Consider the following 20,029-nt stretch of genomic DNA (forward strand, 5'->3'; position numbering starts at 1 on the left):
GAAGCAAAGATTTAAAGTTAAAAATGCCTTAATGATGCATTTGTTTCTTACAAACAGAGCTTTTCACTTCACAAGATGTTAACTGATGGACTGGAGTGGTGTGGATTATTGTGATGTTTTTATCAGATGTTTGGACTCTCGTTCTGACGGCACCCATTCACTGCAGAGGATGCATTGCTGAGCAAGTCATGTAATGCTACATTTCTCCAAATCTGTTCCAGTGAAGAAACAAACTCATCTGTGGATGGCCTGATGGTATGTAAATAAAAAAAAAAATTAAATTCAAATTTACATGAACTAACAATGACATTTCTGACAGTATTTATTCATCTTTATCGATGTTAATTAAATAAAAATACAACTTTTGATTTTAATAAAAAATGAAATTAATACTAAGAGTAATAAATGCTTTTAAAGAGTTGTTCATCATTAGTTTATTTTAACTAATGTAAGCACTAACAAGTGGAACTTTATTGTAAACTTTAGTTTTTGTTTTAAAAGTCTTTTGTTAACTGTGATTTGGGTGGTCATTTGAGTTGCACGTGACAAACATCAATACATGTACATAGAAATGAATAATTACGTGTATAGAAATTCCTTCAACAAAGTCAACTCTGCGTGAAAGTCATTGTATAATTTGTACATTGCATATCACTATCACACACACACAGAGAGAGAGAGAGAGAGAGAGAGAGATCAGTGCTTAATGGTTAATGAGAGAAATAACTAATGACAATCATGTTTGGTCACAGTCAGTAATCGAATAATATTAGTCATTAGGACACAGCTGTGATCAATTTTTACCACTAATTGTAAATTAATTATGGGTGTAAGCAAATCAATACTGCAGAGGAGAAATGATGTTGAGGTCACTGAGGAAAAACAAGGAAACAACATGAGAGATGATGAGAGGTCGTGTGTGCGGCGCTGTGTTCAGCGTGACCGCCTGCTGTGACACAGACTTCAGCGGCTGCTTTGAGTTTTACACTGTAAACACACACACACACACACAGACACACACACACACACACACACACACGCAGAGAGAGAATAAGAAGTTTTTCACTGTCAAAGTTTGTGCATTTCTGGGTAGACTAGTTATTTTACATAAGCATCACTATTATTGCTCATACAATTAGAACAAACCTATAACCATAAATATTAAACTTTAATGTGTAACTTGTGTTACAGGCAAGAATAATTTCTCAAATAATGTGGTTCTGGCACAGCCAATTTAATAAAAAAAAAAGTCTATTTTATCTATTTTATGTACTATATATATATATATATATATATATATATATATATATATATAAAGTGGGTATTATACAATTATATACAATTTTATATATATACTGAATCTCTCTGTGTGTATGCAAAATTTAGTTATATTATCGCACAGCTCTTCATGTAAAGTTGTATAAATAAGTATGTACAACTTTTTCGCATACGAGCAATATATTCTATATAGCATATATCAACTGCTTGATCTATTGTATTGTAATATCTCCCAGCTCTAATCTGCTAAATACAACTATAAGGCATCAAGATATTAAGATATTGTAAACATTAATATAGTGATTTCCTGTTAAACTGCTTTGAAACAATGTGAAAAAGCCCTATACAAATAAATTGACTTTAATATTTTGACTTCATTTTGGTGCCCTCTGCTGGTAAGGTAAATTGGTGTGGTCTAACCAATAGGCTTAAATCTTTGAAGGATTGTGATGAATATTCATAACCCTGAGTCTAGTCTGTCTTTAAGGCATGCTGCTGTTAATGTCAGCCTGATAAGGCAGATGTGTGAAGCATGAGTGGAGTTTTAATCTGTGTACCTTTGTTGCAGTCTCACTGCGACTAATGAGTGATGAGCGCCAGCGTGTGCTTTACAATAGATACGGAAGAGGGGATTTAAGCACACACACACACTTTTAAACATCAGAGACTGTGATGATTTTGGCTGCTTCTCTCTTTGATGTTTCAGAGCCGCAGCTTCATTTCGGCCCTGATCCCCTTTTAATCTCCACATACACAAATTCAGAAACACACACACACGTAGAGAGAGAGAGAGAGAATCCATAGGAAAAGAGGTCGGATGAACATGTCACTATTGTTCTCCTGCAGTCTGCTGAAGAATGAGGCTGATTTCCAGGAAGATGAGCAATATGGCATGTAATAATTTATAGCCTCATTAAATTAAAGGGCTGGATTCTCTTCTCTCGCAGTCTGACTGTCTATTTTCAGGCTGTTTTTTCATCTTCCTGCAGTTGGAGGTCTAATGTTCTCTCTCTTACTGTGAAAACTCCGTCTAATGATTGATGCAGGGGGTTTTATATACTGATTAATGCCGTAGTTTTAAAGGCCATTCTCAGACGTGACCTTTAACCCATAGTGCTATAAAGATTTGTCATTTGAAATGAAATACTGCAGTATGTGCTGTGTTAAAAATGTTATTTTAGTAGCACTGATATACTATTATATTTAATATATTATATTATATTTTTTCTTAATATTTTAAAATAGATTAAAATATTATTTTTATTATTTAGATTTTAGAGATTATTTTAAATGTTAAGTTTTAGTCATTTTGATGTGTGTTTTTGTCATTTTTTATTATAAAAAATTTGTATGTTGATTTTTTATTTATTTATTTGTTTGGCAAATAAGTGTACTTGTATGGCTGTTTGGTGTAGCATGTACTAATATTTAGTATGTCTGCACTATACAGTATGTATACTGTGCACCATATGCTAATTTGCATTATGCAAGAAATTGTAATTAATTAATTAATGTATTTTTTATATATACTATTGCATTTTTGCTTTTCATTGTAACTTTGGTCTATGTTGTAATAATAGTAGTAGTAAGTTTTTAGATTTTATTTATTTAATATTTATATTTTAATACGTAATTTTCAGTACACATGTAATTGTTGTTTTTTATTATTTATTTAGTTGTGTTTTTTGCTGTTATTTTTATTCTTTATTTTATAAAGCTTATAACAGCTACGTTATAGCTTGATTTCTTATTTCAGTTTTGAGCTTAATAATTTTAGTACTTAATCCTTTTATTCTAGTTAATTGCTGAGGCAACATTTCTAATTTTCATGTTTTTTTGTTTGTTTGTTTTTTAGTTGAAGTTTTTCCGTCTTCATTCAGTATAAAATAGAGACACACCGCACAGAGTACTGTACTTCCATTTCCTGTGTGATGACTCCCATGTTAACAGCTCTTATTATAGCCTATCTATTATTTGACTGGACTGCCTAAAGTTTTAGACACATAACCTTATTCAAAATATAAAAATTTTCTAAAATGCTGACTGGACGCTCCTTGCACCATGATGAGATCATGTGACAGTAATGCAACTTACTAGTGTTATAAGCATTTCGTAATGGAGTAACAGCCACTGTTTCACTTACAGCAGGCAGTATACAGTATATACTGTTCACAGTATGCAGTATGTACAGACTAGTGTTCATTCTGAGCGTGACCTGTGTTTGTCTGTTGTGCAGCTGCGCCGGGTGGAGACGAGGTGGCGCTGTACGTGGGTATCGTCATGGCGGTGGTCATGTGTCTGATCGTCTCTGCTATCGTGGCGCTGCTCGTGTACCGCAGAACTCATCGACGCTTTCACTCCGACATCATTGACTCGTCTGTGCTGAATGGAGGCTTCAAACAAGCACGCTCAGGTGAGACTCAACCTTCACTAGTGGATTACTGTCAATTTCTTTTTTTTTCTTTTATTCAGAAAGGATGCATAAAATTGGTTAAAAGTGACAGATACAACATTAAAATTTTTCTATTTCAAATAAACTTTCTATTTATCAAAGAATCCTGAAAAAAAAAAATGTATCACAATTCCCAAAAAGATTTTAAGCAGCACAACTGTTTTCAAAATTGATAATAACCAGAAATGTTTCTTGAGCAGCATCAGCATATTAGAATGCTTTCTTAATGTGACACTGAAGACTGGAGTAATGTTGCTGAAAATTCAGCTTCGCATCGCAGGAATAAAATAAATAGTTCAGTCATGAAACTCTAGATGGCGCAAGCTGATGGGTTGTTAACCTAACTGATGATATTTAAAGAGTTAAATGACTTGGCACAAGCTGATTGGTTCATGCTGCATATGCAGCCAATGAGCGTACTGCCTTGCATTTATATGGCTGGCTAATATTCACTTGAGATCCTGCAGCACGCTTTCAGAGTTCTCTGAAGCCCTCCACCTTCCCCAGCTCCACCTGTATAGATCTGCTACGGGGTTATTTTATATGCTATTTGTGCAGCAGCAGTATGTCTAAAATACTCACGGCACCCTATCGCCATATGCATTGGCAGTAGCAAGTTCCTGTACTTGCTTGCAGCAGCAGCAATAATCTAGAACAACAGCATTAATGTCATTAATTAGCATTGTCATATCCATCATCATGCTAAAATCTTCTGAGAGTTGTCATGATTGAATTACATTTAAAATATATTACAATAGAAAATATTTATTTCAAACTGTAATATTATTTCACAATATTACTGTTTTACTGTATTTTTGATCAAATAAAAGCAGCCTTGATAAACATAAGAGACATATATATTTATATATTTTATATTAATATTAATTTTGGAATTATCAGCAGTATTTTACAATTACTGTATCAGCAGATTTTCTTTCTTCTGCAAAATGGAATGCAATAAAATACAATGACGTTGCAATGGATTTAGTTTTTATGTTGACCCCAGTGTTATTATTAGTACTGGGCAACGATTAATCGCGATTAATCACATTCAAAATAAAAGTTTTTGTGGACATAATATATGTGTGTATACTGTGTTTATTTATTATGTATATATAAAGACACACACATACAGTATATATTTAGAAAATATTTACATGTATATAGTTATACTCATATTATTTACAGTATAATTAAATATATTTAATATATAAAAATATATTAAATATATAATGCATGTGTGTGTATTTATATGTACATGATAAATATACACAGTACACACAAATGTATATTATGTACATAAAAAAGTTCATTTTGGATTAATCGTTGCCCAGCACTAGTTATTACAAATACCTTCTTTTGTGTTCTACAGAGGAAAAGAAAGTCGTACGGGTCTGGAATGACATGAAGGTGACAAAGTGACTGAATATTAATTTTTTGAGTGAACTGTTCCTTTAATAACTAATGTAAAAAAAATTAACATTAGTGTCATATTGCTGTTTTTAGCAGATTGAAAGGGATTTTATGCATTGTAATCATGCAAATCACTATAATGCACATCCTTGAGTGGATTATTGCTTGAGTAAAACATTTAAACGCGCTATTCAGTCACAGTCTCTCTTACTGCGGCTCTCAGTCAATGCAACAGTTTCAGCAAGAAACTGTGGGAGTGTGTGTGTGTGTGTCACCGTAAGACACAAGAATGATTAAAATTCCAATCAAGTGGTGAACAGAATGGAAGGCAGTGTTCCGGTGTTAAATTGTGAGGTGTGTGTGTGTGTGTGAGAGAGAGACTCAGGTGACATTTCATCTGAGGAACATTAGAATGCCTGTCACTCTCCAACCTGAACAGGTTATCATTAATGAAGATTCCCCTCGCTCTCGTATTGTCTCGCTTTTCCCCTCATTTTCCAGCTCGTTTTCTCTGTTAATTAAACATGAAGTGGGCTGTAGGTGTAAATGGCACCCTGTCAGGGCGAAAGCGCCATGTGGAGACGCTGCGGAGGACGTCGGCGAGTGATTTGATAAATACAGAGGTAGAGGATGTTTTGATGGTAAAGCCAGACATTCACATCCATCAGTTTTGCTCTGGTGAAGATCTCTCCCGGGTTTGGACGTGTTTACTTCGGCTGGTGTGATGCAGTGCAGTACGGTTTACACTGTCTCACCGATCACCCCGTGTGATGAATGACTTTAACGTGTGTGTCAGGAGTGTGAACGGGGCTCGTGGTGAATAATGCTCACACCTGAGTAACCTGAGAGAGAGAGAGAGAGAGAGAGAGAGAGAGAGCTTGTGTGCGAAGTGACAATCCTCGGTTTAGTCACTGTGGGAAGCTGAATGTTAATGAGCAATCAGTATGGAGATTACCAGCCGCTGGCTATAAGAGTCCTTTACAAGCTCAAACACACAAACACGAGGTGATTTCATTTCAAAATAGCACACAACAGAAATACATACAAGGACTAGGTCACCCAAAAAAGTCATTTACCCACCTTCATACTGTTCCAAACCCGTATGACTTTCTGGAGCGCAAAAAGGAGATGTTTCACAGAGTCGTCAAGCTGCTCGGTTACATGCTTTGAAAGTGAATAGTAGCTGTGTTTACTTCCAAATTATGCAAAATAATGTGGAAAATCACAAAAACAACTCATTTCGATTTCATGTGTTTAAAAATTGTTGCTTCTATGGAAATTGGATGCAAAATAGAAGTGAAAATGGACTTTGTAGCCACTGTGGCTTTTTTTATGTAATACATTATTTGTGGTTTAGAGTGTGTAGATGAAAAGCTCTGATGAAATTGGTTATTTCATGTGAAAATTATGGACGCTTATTTACACCACAGGACATTTTTACCCCACAATTCTGAGTTTACGTCTCACAATGCTGTGTTATTTTCTCATAATTCTGACTTCAGAAGTCATAATCGTGAGAAAAAAAGTCAAAATTGCAAGATATAAACTGAGAATGACAAAATATAAAGCCAGAAATGTGAGATGTGAAGTGAGAATTGCGAGATATAAACTCAAAATTGAGAAATAGTAAGACTTGTGATAAAAAGTCACTTTTTTATTTCATTTTATAATAAAAATTTAACAACAATTGCAAAAATCAATTGGATATTTTCAATTGCATCTTCGGATACTAAAACCAAGGGTGTCCTAATATTGGTGCAGAGGACTTTAAATATTACTATTTTAGAGAAAGGTTGTAATACAAATGGTAGAATAACACATATAAAAACAATAGTGGAGAATAGGAATATTGTATTAATATTATAGGAATATTGTATAGAATATTAATATTACTTGTACTCCTGACCCTACTTTTTTCTTTGTTTTGTCAACCTATCTGTTGAAGTTTTCAGATTTTGAAATTGTATTGGGTGCAGATACGAATTCTGTAATGTTGCATATCCTAGATAGATCTGGAACAAAGGAATCACTCTCAAGCTTTGTGTTCTGACAAATTTCGGCAATGTGTAACCTCATCCTCGTTGGTGGATAGTTGGCGTTTATTAAACCCTTTCACTTTCTTTTCTGCTACTCATAAATCCTATTCGCGAATTGACTATATTTTCATTTCTACTTCTTTATCTTCAGCTGTTCGTGATGCCGATATCGGTTCCTTATCTCTGTCAGATCATGATGGAAATTTGTGCAGATTATCTTTGATCCCTCGGCCATCTCATGCCACTAGATGGCGATTTAACCCTAAAATGTTGCAGGATGAAAACTTTTGCAGTCAATTCAGAAATAAATTTGCTGAGTTTATTGAAATTAAACAAGGTTCAGTGGATGGTCCTCGAACACTTTGGAATGCAGTTAAAGGTTTTATAAGGAATAACTCAATTTCATATGCCTCTTTCCTTCAGAAAAACCGACACAAAAAGATAGTTGAACTGGGATCACAGCTCCAGAATCTGACTAGAGATAATCAGCGTTGTTTCTCAGACAATACTCTCAGTAAAATCATGGCGGTTAGGTCCAACCTCAATTCATTACTGAGATCCAGAGCAGAATTCCTGATCCAAAGATCCAGGTAGAATTATTATTTTCAAGGGAGTAGACCAAGCCACCTTTTAGCCCTAAGATTACGCAACAATGAAAAGTTTGCTAATATTTCAGCTGTGAAATCTCAATCTGGGCTCATTATGACAGACCCAAAAGACATTAATATTGCCTTGCTCTTTTTACTCTAACCTCTATACTTCTTCCGCTGATGGTGACCCTGACTCTTTTGCATCTTTTCTGTCCAACCTTGATTTACCTAGGCTGTCAGATTCAGATTCAGAATACCTGTCTGAACCAATCTCTCTTCAGGAGCTGGAGTCAGCAAATTCGATCTATGAACAAGGGGAAATCCCCAGGCATAGATGGCATTCCAATCGAATTGTATACTACTTTTTGGTCGGATTTAGGCCCGCTCATATTAGATATGTTACATTTTTCAATTACTCAAGGTAACATTTCACCCATCCATTAATATAGCTGTTATTTCTCTCTTGTTAAAAAAAAGATAAAGATCCGACTTCCTGTTTTAGTTACTGGCCACTTTCTTTGATAGGGACTGATGTTAAATTATATGCTAAAGTACTGTCTCGTTGTCCAGAGAAATTTATGAATAGGCTAGTTCATCATGACCAAACAGGATTCATTAAATCTCGCTCAGCTTCGGATAACTTACGCAGGTTATATCATATTATTAATTCAAAGAATAGTTTGTCCTCTCCTTGCGGAGTATTATCTCTACTTATTATACTTATAAGTAATACTTATTATTATCTCTATATATTATACTTATTATCTTTACTTGACCCTCTAACTCTAGCACTATCTATTCTAATTGTATTTTATCTATGTCTTTTTATTAAAAAATAACAACAATAATAATAATAATTATCTGTACTGCGTTAGGCTAACCAAGACTTGTAATAGCACTTGCACGTTGTTGCTCTTTTGTTGGTTTTGATTGCTTCTTATGTCCTCATTTGTAAGTCGCTTTGGATAAAAGCGTCTGCTAAATGACTAAATAAATAAATAAATAAAAAATCTCTAGATACGATGAAAGTTTTTGACCAGCTAGAATAGAACTATTTATGGGCGGTTCTACAGCATCTGGGTCTAGGATCGAGTTTCATAAATATGATAAAAGATCTGTATGCCAATCCAGCAGCCACTGTTCTCACAGGTGCTGTTAACTCTAACCCATTCTTTATACATCGAGGTACTCGTCTCCTCTGTTATTTGCTCTATCCTTGGAACCCTTAGCTCAAGCGGTCCGACAATCTGAAACTATTTCTCCCATAAATATACGTATCATCATATTGCTGTTTGCTGATGATATCTTATTGTTTTTGGAGAAGCCGTCACATTCTATTCCTCATGTGTTGAATTTATTTGACCATTTTGGGACTCTCTCAGGGTTTAAAATTAATTGGAGTAAGTCATGTTTACTTCCCCTCAATTCTAATATTGATTTCATGTCCCTTTCTATATCTATTTCATTGGTTCAAAACTTTAAGTACTTGGGGATAGATGTTTTTCCTTCCCTGAACTCGTCTCAAAAAACTATAATGGTATTCTTGCCAAAGTATCCTCAGATTTGGGAAATTGGTCTCGTCTTCTTACTTCTTTTCAGGCCCGTATATCGGTGATTAAAATGAATGTTCTCCCACGTATCAATTTATTTTCTTCCATGATTCCTCTCGCTCCACCGGTTGGCTACAGGAACAAACTAGATGCATGTGTTTCACGGTATATATGGGATGGGAAACGTCCTCGTATTAAACTGACAACCTTACAACGATGTTGGTCTTTCTTTCCCTAATTTTAGACTGTGTGCTCAAGCCTTTTCCCTCCACCCTTTAGCAGTTTGGTTTGATCCTGACGCTTCTGTGTCTTGGAGAGCAATTGAGGAATCTATTGTTTATCCGTATAAATTGATGTATCTTGTTTTTTTGGGAGTTCCACTTAGGCAGTGTAAATCTCGGTTTGGTCCCATTGTAACCCACCTCCTCTCCACATGGAGGGATGTTGAAAGACGTTCACAACTAGTTACAAAATCGCATAGGCATTCGCCTATTTTCCACAATAATATCCTTTTGTCAGGCAGTACTCCATTTCATTGTCCGCAATGGACTCATAGTAAAGTAAACACTCTGGGAGATATCTATGATGATAGTGGTTTAAAATCCTTCCAGCATCTTAAAACTCAATATAATCTGCCAGGCACCTCCTTTTTTATGTATTTGCGTGTTAGATCGGGCCTACGGGCATATGGGGTGCCTTGAAATTGCCTGTTCACCCTTTGCGCAAACTAATCTTTCCTTCTGAGGAATCTCCCTCCTCTGCTTCAGTCATCTATCTCTTTCTTCTTGAGCATTCATACAAACCTCTATCTATTACTACTGTTTGGGCTAAGGATCTTAATGAGGATGTGCATGTTTTATTTTCCGATCAGGTATGGGGTATGTTTAAATTGTCTTCTAAAAACCCTAATCACCAAATGATTCATTGGAAATTGCTGCATAGGTTTTACTTAACTCCAATGAAACGTTTTTATATGAATCTGTCTTCTTCTCCTAAGTGTAATCTCTGTTCCCAAGGAGTTTTAGGCACATTTTTGCATTTTTTTGGGGAGTGCCCCTCTCTCTCACCTTTTTGGACTCAGCTCTCTCTGGACGTATCATATTTGTTGGGTACTGAGATACGTTTGACTCATTTGCCATTTTTTTATGAATGACTTTTGGGACTTCACCTTGTCCGTCCAACAAAGATCTTTACTGTTAGCTGCTCTCACAGCAGCAACAAATATTGCTGGTCCTCCTCACACAATGGACAGACGAACCTGGACGGTGTATTTGTTGGACATTATCTCGATGGAACTCTCTACTTCTCATATACATGGATCTAACGTGAAAACTGTTAATACGTTAATAACGTGAAACTGGCATTCAGCTTTTAATGTTGTGTCTTCTTTTCTAAAATCTTTGTAAAAATTATTTTATTGTTATTTATCTATTATTTAATTTTATTTATTTATTTTTTAAAGTCTACCAGGGGGTGAGATGGGTTGGGGTGGGTTCTAAATTTGTACAGCTGCTTTTTGTTTTGTACTACTGTTCCACAGAATAAAATTCAATAAACAGTTGTTAACAAAAAAAATAAAAAATGAATGCAGCCTTGATGAGCATAAGAGACTGCTTTCAGAAACATTAAATAATCTAGCCAATCCAAACTTTGGAAGCGTGGTGTATTTAATAAGCCAACAGATCTGTCTTCAGATGTCATTAGTAATATTTAATAGTAATTTCATGTGTGTTTGCAGCGGATTTGCTGGCCGCAACCCCTGATCTATCCACAGCCGCGGCGCTGTATCGCGGTCCAGTATATGCCCTCCATGACATCTCAGACAAAATCTCCATGACCAGCTCCCCTCTGCTGGAGCCACTGCCGCTTCCCAACCTCAAGATCAAAGTCTACAACTCCTCTGGCACGGTGACCCCTCAGGAGGACATGACCTCTGACCTCTCCGCCACCCTATCTCCCAAAGTCACCCACTCTCTTCTGGACAGCGACCCCATGACCCTGCGCAATCAGACGCTGGCACGCACACGGGATCCCACGTGTACGGCGTTAGGGTCGTTTAACTCGCTGGGAGGTCATCTGATCATACCCAACTCAGGTGAGAACAGACACACACACACAGCTTATTTGTGTATGATTTATGATGCACAATCACACACTCTGGTCCTCGCCGAGTGTCCTACATATTTACGGATCGCCGTGTGATATAATTTATGATGATTAATTGATTGTGTTGATAGTCCTTCATTAGTCTAATTAAGGCGTATGGCTATAACGGGTTCCGGTAAGATGCGATGGATATGTCACATTCACAATCTCGCATTCATGGGATGAGATGAACACGCTCAGTGACAGTGATGAATGAATCCAGAGGATAGCAGCTAATAATAATACTACTTCATGAACTGCAGAAATGAATCCACTGACATTATATGAAACACCATCCATCCATCTATCTATCTACAGTATCTATCTACAGGTATCTATCTATTAGGGTCGGGCCGATAGTCGATGCCATCATCCATCGCCGATGGCTGATAGACATCACGATGCTGAACCGGCATCGTGACCCCCCAACAGACAATGTAACAGGCAACCGTTAGCAATCGTTATTTGTTTTCCATGCCTTTCTGAATATGGATTCACGCTTCGGGCACACGCCCCACCTCCACCCCGCAATGTTTCACTGTAGACATCATCTACAAAATCGTCTGCCAAATTTGTTGACAGATTTGTTGATCTATCTAGCTATCATTCTGTCTTTTTGTCTGTCTGTCTATCTATTAAGTATGCTCTGGTTGGCTGTGATTTTGTTGCTTCACAGTCCTTTTCTTTTTCAGTGAGGACAGACACATGAAACTAGTCAGCACAAGGTGTGCGGCTTCTCTCTGAATCAGTCTTTCTGTAATATGTGTTTCAGGTGTGAGTTTGTTGGTTCCAGCCGGTGCGATTCCTCAAGGTCGCGTGTATGAGATGTTTGTGACTGTACACAGGACAGAGAGCATGAGGTAAGACACACACACTAGGGCTATATATAGGGCTAAATATTGGTTTCTCAATTTTCATCGATTCTCATTTTTATGAAAAGATATCGATTCTTAAATCGCAAGAATTGATTAGTCCAGCCTGTTTTCAGTCAATGAACAGAACGTTGTAGCGCAACTCCCATCCAATAAATCGCAATAAGCTTTGTCATTTGTTCATTTTGATATGAAACTAAGTCTCAGATTTCAAATTCTCTCCATTTTACTGCAGTATTCAAACAATAAATGCCATTTTGGCACTGTTTAATGTGGAGTGACAGATCACTGTAGCGCCTCAGTTCAAGAGACATGGCAGCGGATGTGAACTGATCATCTCCTCCAGTTACAGCATGAAATAAACATGAATGAACATCCGAAGGTATGTTAAAAGAAAGAGTAACTTATCGAAATCCTTATCCTGTCTCATGTAATCGCTCAAGACTAGAATATAAAATTTAGTAAACAGTGTCACATGTCACATTTACATCAGAAAAAAAAACATGTTTGTTGACCGCAAGAAAAATTAACTCTAAAGAGGAGCATTTTGCTAAATACATGCACAATATAAAATATTCATTATAATTTTTACTGTTCTTCAATGTTTAATTTGTGTTAATTTATTAATAAATCCATCACGTTTTTATGACAGCCATTAAAAAATTAATTGGAGTAGAATTATAATTATGTAATTGTAACTTTATTATAAAAACGTCATTGAGTGTAATTTGTGTAAAAATGTTTGTATGTGTGACTCTGGACCACAAAAGGGTCCATTTTTGAAATTGAGATTTATACATCATCTGAATAAATAATCTTTCCATTGATGTATGGTTTGTTAGAATAGGACAATATTTGTCTGAGATACAATTATTTGAAAATCTGGAATCTGAGGTTGCAAAAAAATCTAAATACTGAGAAAATCGCCTTTAAAGTTGTCCAAATGAAGTTCTTAGCAATGCATATTACTAATCAAAAAAATTTCAAAAAATTTTGATTTATTTACGGTCGGAAATTTACAAAACATCTTCCTGGAACATGATCTTTACTTAATATCCTGGATTTTTGGCATAAAAGAAAAATCAATCATTTTGACCAATACAATGTATTGTTGGCTATTGCTACAAATATACCCATGCGACTTAAGACTGGTTTTGTGATCCAGGGTCACATATATTTAGTTAATTTTACCTTCATTATTATAGTAATCTACTGACTCTCATGTATATTTTAAAGCATTAGTTGTCAGATTTTTTATCCTTTAGAAAATTTGGCATGTACTGTACCTGATAAATACCCAGAATAATCGATATTGAATAGAATCAAATTGAATAGAAAAGCTAATCGAATCAAATCGAAAGCTTGTGAGTCAGAATAAAATCAAATCATGATATTTGTGTCAAAACCCAGCCCTAACAAATCACACACCCCAAACATAAGCAAGTCATTTTATGGTTGAATGTTTAAACACAAGAAACACACGCAAAAATACAAGTAATCAACTACTTGAGAAAAATAATGATTATGATAGTAAAAAAGCTAACTTCAACAACCTATCCAGTTAAAAATGTCAACAAAACATTAAAAAAATAATTTACAGTTTGCTGGTGCAGCACAGAAAAGCAATTATTTTTACCAATGTAAATTTAGGTATTATTATGAACTGTTAAAGTACTAATAGGTATGTTTTTGATACTATTACAGTATGTGCTAACATTTAGGGGTAAATAAGATGTGCTTAGCTTTTGTACCTTAAAGTACCACCCCAGTGACAGCACCTTTTTTACCTTTTGTATCTTTTTTCCTGAGTGTTGAAATGTAAAGCACAGGTTGTACGTTCTTCAGAAATGTTTATATAAAATTCATATCAAACATTTTACTGTTCAACTTGGTGTATTATTAACTTGAAAATTTCAAACAGTTCTGGTTCATTGTGTTCTGCAGTTATTTTGGTGAGACCAGAAGCAGAGAATTTTTTTTTATAAAATAAACAAGAAAAGTTGGCAAAAGCCTTAAAGGGATAGTTCACCCCAAAATGAACATTTTGTCGAAATTTATCATTCGCCCTCAAGCTTGTCCAAACTTGTGTACGAGTTTCTTTCTTCTGTTGATCACAAAAGAAGGTATTCTGAAGAACCAAATAATTGCTGGTTGAAACTGACTTCCATGGTAAGGAAAAAATACTATGGAAGTCAATGGCCGCCGTCAAATCTTTGGTTACCAGCATTCTTCAAAATACCTTCTTTTGTGTTCAACAGCACAAAGAAAGTCATACAGGTTTGGACCAACTTGAGGGTAAATGACAGAATTGTTATTTTTGGCTGAACTGTCCCTTTAAATGTGTCTGTCTCTCTCAGGCCAGCGGTTGGCGATGGGGAGGCCGTGCTCAGCACCGTGGTCAGCTGCGGTCCCGCGGGCGCCCTGTTGACCCGTCCCGTCATCCTCACTCTCCACCACTGCGCACACGCCCACTCCGAAGACTGGCAAATCATCCTCAAGAGCCACAAGCAGCAGGACCACTGGGAGGTAATGAATTTGAATACGGCCGAACGGGACAGCCAGTGGCTGAATGAAAGCGTGGCAGCGAGAGGAATCAGGTCAGGGAAACTCTGGAGATGAGCCGCTCCATTTCAATAAACTACTTATCCTGCAGAGAGAGGGAAACATGACTGGAAAATAAATGTAACTATCAGTGAAGGCAGGCAGGGTAAATTGGCCTGCTGTGCATGGCAGGGTTCTACAAATAGACAACACAAAATTCAATTATTGCAAGAGTGGAGCGGGGAAAAGGATGGGTTATATTTATCAGGAGGAATCTGCTTCCTTTATCAGGGCCGGGATTCCCTCAGACACACACTCACATTGTGTCTGTGTGTGTGTGTGTGTGTGTGTGTGTGTGTGTGTGTGCATGTGCAGGAGAGACCAAATGTCCTGAAGAACCTGCTTGTGGGGATATATATCTCATAAAAACTGCCAAAAGCATACCCTGGTCATATTTCACTCCAAAATCAAAAGAAGAAATAATAAATGACTTTTTCCAAGACAATGAAACCTATTTTTAGGACTCTTAAAAGTGTATGCTTTTTCATGTTATTTTTTATGATAATTAAGAACAACCTTCACCCCAAAATAATTACTGTACCCAAAAAAAATTATCAAACAATATTTATGTAATTTGAACAGTATTTGTTTTTACATCCAATATCAATTGCAATATAAATTTTACAATTGCATCATTCTAATATGGGTTGTACCGCTATTAATTAAAAATCTAATTTAGATTTTAGAAAATAGTTTTATTAAAGGGATTTTGTACAGTAATTTTTTCATTCATAATAATAGCAATGTGAATTCAGGAGTAAAAATCAGCTTTATTTGTCACAAAAATAATGTCACAAATGTAAGAAAAAACAAATGTTTTTATCAGAATTATATAAAATAATGTTATTATTTTATTCATTAATCATTCATTCACTTATTTTATTCTTATTTTAATAATTAAATTGGAATATAAAATTAAATATTAGTACTAAAATATTATTTAAAACATTTTTATATTACACTGATAATATAAAATGAGATGAGGAAAAAGTACATTTAGTTGCAAATATCATTGTAATTTAATAATTTATAATTAAAAAATGTATGTTATTTAATATAATAACATTATTATTATATTTGATATTTGTTTGTCAATTGTCTGTGTTATTCTTTGTATTTGTTACTTAGCTTTTAAATCCTAGAAATATTTCAGTGGAATAGGGCAATAAAGCATGATATAACTTAAAAATAATAAGATTAATCTTGCAAATGATTCATAATTTAAGTCCCACCAGGGTACAAATATATATATTCAAGTTTATAATGTAAGTAGGTGAGAGATCAGTTGAACCCTGTTAACCCATCTGTCATGATGAGCTGCTCATGTAAGTGATGTGTGTGTTCTGTGCGCAGGACGTGGTTGTGGTTGGAGAGGAGAACTTCACTACTTCCTGTTACGTGCAGCTGGGGGAGGAGGCGTGTCACATCCTGACCGAGACTCTCGGATCCTACTGTCTGATTGGCCAGAGCGTCTGTCCATCAGCAGCTAAGCGAATCAAACTGGCTGTGTTTGGTCCTGTAGTCACAGCAGGTGTAGACTATCACATCCGAGTGTACTGCCTCGACGACACGCAGGACACACTCAAAGTGCGTAACAGCTGACCCGTGTGGCTTTCAAGCCCACTTAAAAATAGTCAGTTAAGATTTTCATAATTATTTCCTGCCTTCTCTGACAAAGGCTGTTTTATAGTATTGTATCTTTATTTGACTAACGTCTATATTGAGTGTAAATGAGCACTATTATGATTGGCTAACTGTAACTTAGGTTAAGTAATGTTTTAGGTACTAAATCTAACTGAGGAATAGCTCAGTTAATAATGAGTTTGCTCAATAAATTACATTTGAATGAAATGTAGTTAATATTAATATGTTTACATTATTCGAATCAGCTTTAATATTTTAATTAAAATAGTTAAATAATTTAATATAAAATGTTATGATTACTTCATATAATTTTTATATAAATTATAATTTTTATTATTGTTGTTATTATTATATAAATATTTTAAATATGTACAGATTTAAATATATATAATTTTTATTTTAATATTTTAATTTAAGTGATTTAATCATTTAATACAATGAAACATTTAATATAATGTAATACTACTTAATTCTTATTTCAGTTGTTATTATTATATATAGACTTCAGTATTGATAGTTTTAATTTAATTTGTTTTATATATTTAAAAATAATTTTTGATAATTTAATACACAGTTACACAATATTTAATATAAAGTATTTTAATGTCACTTAATTTTATATATTTTGTTGTTGTTTTTATTATTTATATTATGTATCTAACTTCTAAACTATAGTCATGGCCAAATATATCGGCACCCTTGGTAAATATGATCAAAGAAGGCTGTGAAAATTAATCTGCATTGTTAATCCTTTTGATCTTTTATAAAAAAAATCACAAAAATCTAACCTTTCATTGGATAATAAGAATTTAAAATGGGGGGAAATATCATTATGAAATAAATGTTTTTCTCTGATACACATTGGCCACAATTAATGGCACCCTTTTATTAAATACTTTTTGAAACCTCCATTTGTCAGTTTAACAGCTCTAAATGTTCTCCTATAATGCCTGATGAGGTTAGAGAACACCTGACAAGAGATCAGAGACCATTCCTTCATCCAGAATCACTCCAGACCCTTCAGATTCACAGCTCCATGATGGTGCTTCTTCTCTTCAGTTCACCTCACTCATTTTCTACAGGGTTCAGGTCAGAGGACTGGAATGGCCAGCAGAAGCTTGGTTTTGTGCTCAGTGACCCATGTTTGTGTTGATTTTGAGGTTTGTGTTTGGATTATTATACGGTTGGAAGATCCAAACATGGCCCATTATAAGATTTCTAACAGAGTCAGTCACTTATTGATTTTTTTATCTGTTGGTATTTGATAGAATCCATGATGCCATGTGTCTAAACAAGATGTCCAGGACCTCCAGCAGAAATATAGGCCCACAACATCAAAAATACAGCAGTATATTTCATTGTACACATGGGGTACTTTTTATCCCTGTGTTCACCAAACCCATCTTGAGTGTTTGCTGCTAAAAAGCTCATTTTTTAGTTTCATCTGACCATAGAAGCCAGTCCCATTTGAAGTTCCAGTCGTGTCTGATAACTGAATATGCTGGAGTTTGTTTTTGGATGAGCGAGGAGAATTTTTCTTGAAACCCTCCCAAACAACATGTGGTGATGTAGGGGCTGTTTGACAACTTTTTTTTTTAAGGTTTTCTGACCCCAAGACTCAACCTTTCTCTACTATTCTCCATCTGTGGTCCTTGAAGAGTCTTTAGCCACTCAAACTCTCCTCCTCACTGTGCATTAGGACGATATAAACCCACGTCCTCTTCCAGGCAGTTTTGTAACATTTTATGTTGATTTGTAAATTCAGCAATAATAATTAATAATTAATTATAATAATTAATTATTGCCCTGATGGTGGAAATGGGAATTTTCATTGCTCTAGCTCTTTTTTTAAAGCCACTTCACTAATTTGTGAAGCTCAATTATCTTTTACTGCACATCAGAAATATATTATTTTCTCATTGTGATGGTGTAACGAGAGTTTACTGAAGGCGAGCGTAGTGATGAACCCAAGTGCAGTTTATTTACAAAAGCGAAATCCAAAATACAAACATAATCCGAGACTTGACTTGACTTGAACAGACTTGACTTGAACAGACTTGACTTGACCAGACTTGACATGTACAGGCTTGACTTGAACAGGCTTGGCATGGACAAACTAGACTCACCGACAGCAGGTTACAACATCAATTCACGACCATGAACAATGACAACAAGATGGTTACTTATAGCAGACAATGAGTCACATGACATGAACAAACCAATGGGAAACAAGACACATGACTAAGACAACCAATAAGAACATGGCACAAAGAACAAGGGAACCAATAGCATTGAGGGCAAGGGAAGCATGAAACAAACAAGAACTGTGACTAAACTTCAAAATAAAAGACATGAAAACATGAACATGAAACCAAACCCAAAGCAGACCTTACAGATGGATGATTAAGGGAATTTGGGCTTTGTTTTCCCTCCTATTTATATTTCTGTGAAACAGGAAGCCATGGCTGGATAATTTCATGTTCATAATCACCCTGGAGTGCTCAAAATTGTGAATATGAATGGGAATATACTTCAGAGATATTTTAAGGATTAACAATGCAGATGAATTTTCACAGGCTTCTTTGATAATTTTTACCAAGGGTGCCAATATTTTTGGTCATGACTGTATGTATGAAGAAACCTTTGAGTTGAGAATGTTAAAGTTTGGGCCAAACTCTTTCATTTTAAAAGATAATAAGAGCCGTGGGAAATGTTACTGTTTAATTGTATTATAAATGGTGCAGCACTGTTGACTGTATGTGTTTGTGTGGACAGGAGGTGCTGCAGATAGAAAAGCAGATCGGCGGAAAACTGCTGGATGAACCAAAGTCTCTGAACTTCAGTTACTGCAACCACAACCTGAGACTGTCAATACATGACATTCACTCACAGTGGAAGAGCAAACTACTCACCAAATACCAGGTGAAGACAACAGCAAAAAAGCCCAATGGATACAGATGAGTCTTCAAACAGCATTTAAAAATGTTAGGAGAGGGAAGAGTGGATGAAACGCATTTGTCCATGTTTCACTCCGCCTCGAATCGCGCTGCCGGAAAGCGCTCGAGAGACAGTATCTCTTCCGCGGCTCGGTACGCTTTCAACTTTTTTTTTTTTTTCGAGCCTTTGTTAAGAGACTGTATGACATTCACGTTACATAATTTGACTGATTTTTACGTAGAGCGGGTAATGATAAAATAAATGATCATTCATGTTTTCATAACCGCTTGCCAAACTCAAAAACGAAACTAATATTAAAACATATTTGAGAGCAAGGGGGCCCCCTTGCTTCTCTAATTTGACATGCAAGTATAGCCGAAATCACAGCACAGCTATTGTCATTATCTTATGTGTTTTTGATTTCATCAGACAACGGCTCGATTATCAGGATTTTTGTGCAGATTAACATCTTGGAAGGGAGCTGGTTATGTAGTCTTAATGGGTCGCGTTT

General features: G+C 35.4%; 1 protein-coding gene across 1 annotated transcript in view; it reads left to right on the top strand.

Annotated features, from left to right (window-relative positions):
• LOC306870571 (netrin receptor UNC5C-like) overlaps positions 1 to 20,029 on the top strand; it is a gene marked incomplete at both ends in the record, with an annotated part of 138,821 nt that overhangs the window by 108,366 nt on the left and 10,426 nt on the right. The window contains 6 exons of the mRNA XM_079417932.1: positions 3,515 to 3,691; positions 11,058 to 11,414; positions 12,237 to 12,324; positions 14,694 to 14,862; positions 16,291 to 16,524; positions 19,357 to 19,503. Coding sequence (XP_079274058.1) covers positions 3,515 to 3,691; positions 11,058 to 11,414; positions 12,237 to 12,324; positions 14,694 to 14,862; positions 16,291 to 16,524; positions 19,357 to 19,503 — 1,172 coding nt within the window. The remainder of the gene's footprint in view (positions 1 to 3,514; positions 3,692 to 11,057; positions 11,415 to 12,236; positions 12,325 to 14,693; positions 14,863 to 16,290; positions 16,525 to 19,356; positions 19,504 to 20,029) is intronic.

The sequence above is a fragment of the Barbus barbus genome, assembly GCF_936440315.1.
Source record: "Barbus barbus genome assembly, chromosome: 5".
Classification (NCBI taxonomy): domain Eukaryota; kingdom Metazoa; phylum Chordata; class Actinopteri; order Cypriniformes; family Cyprinidae; genus Barbus; species Barbus barbus.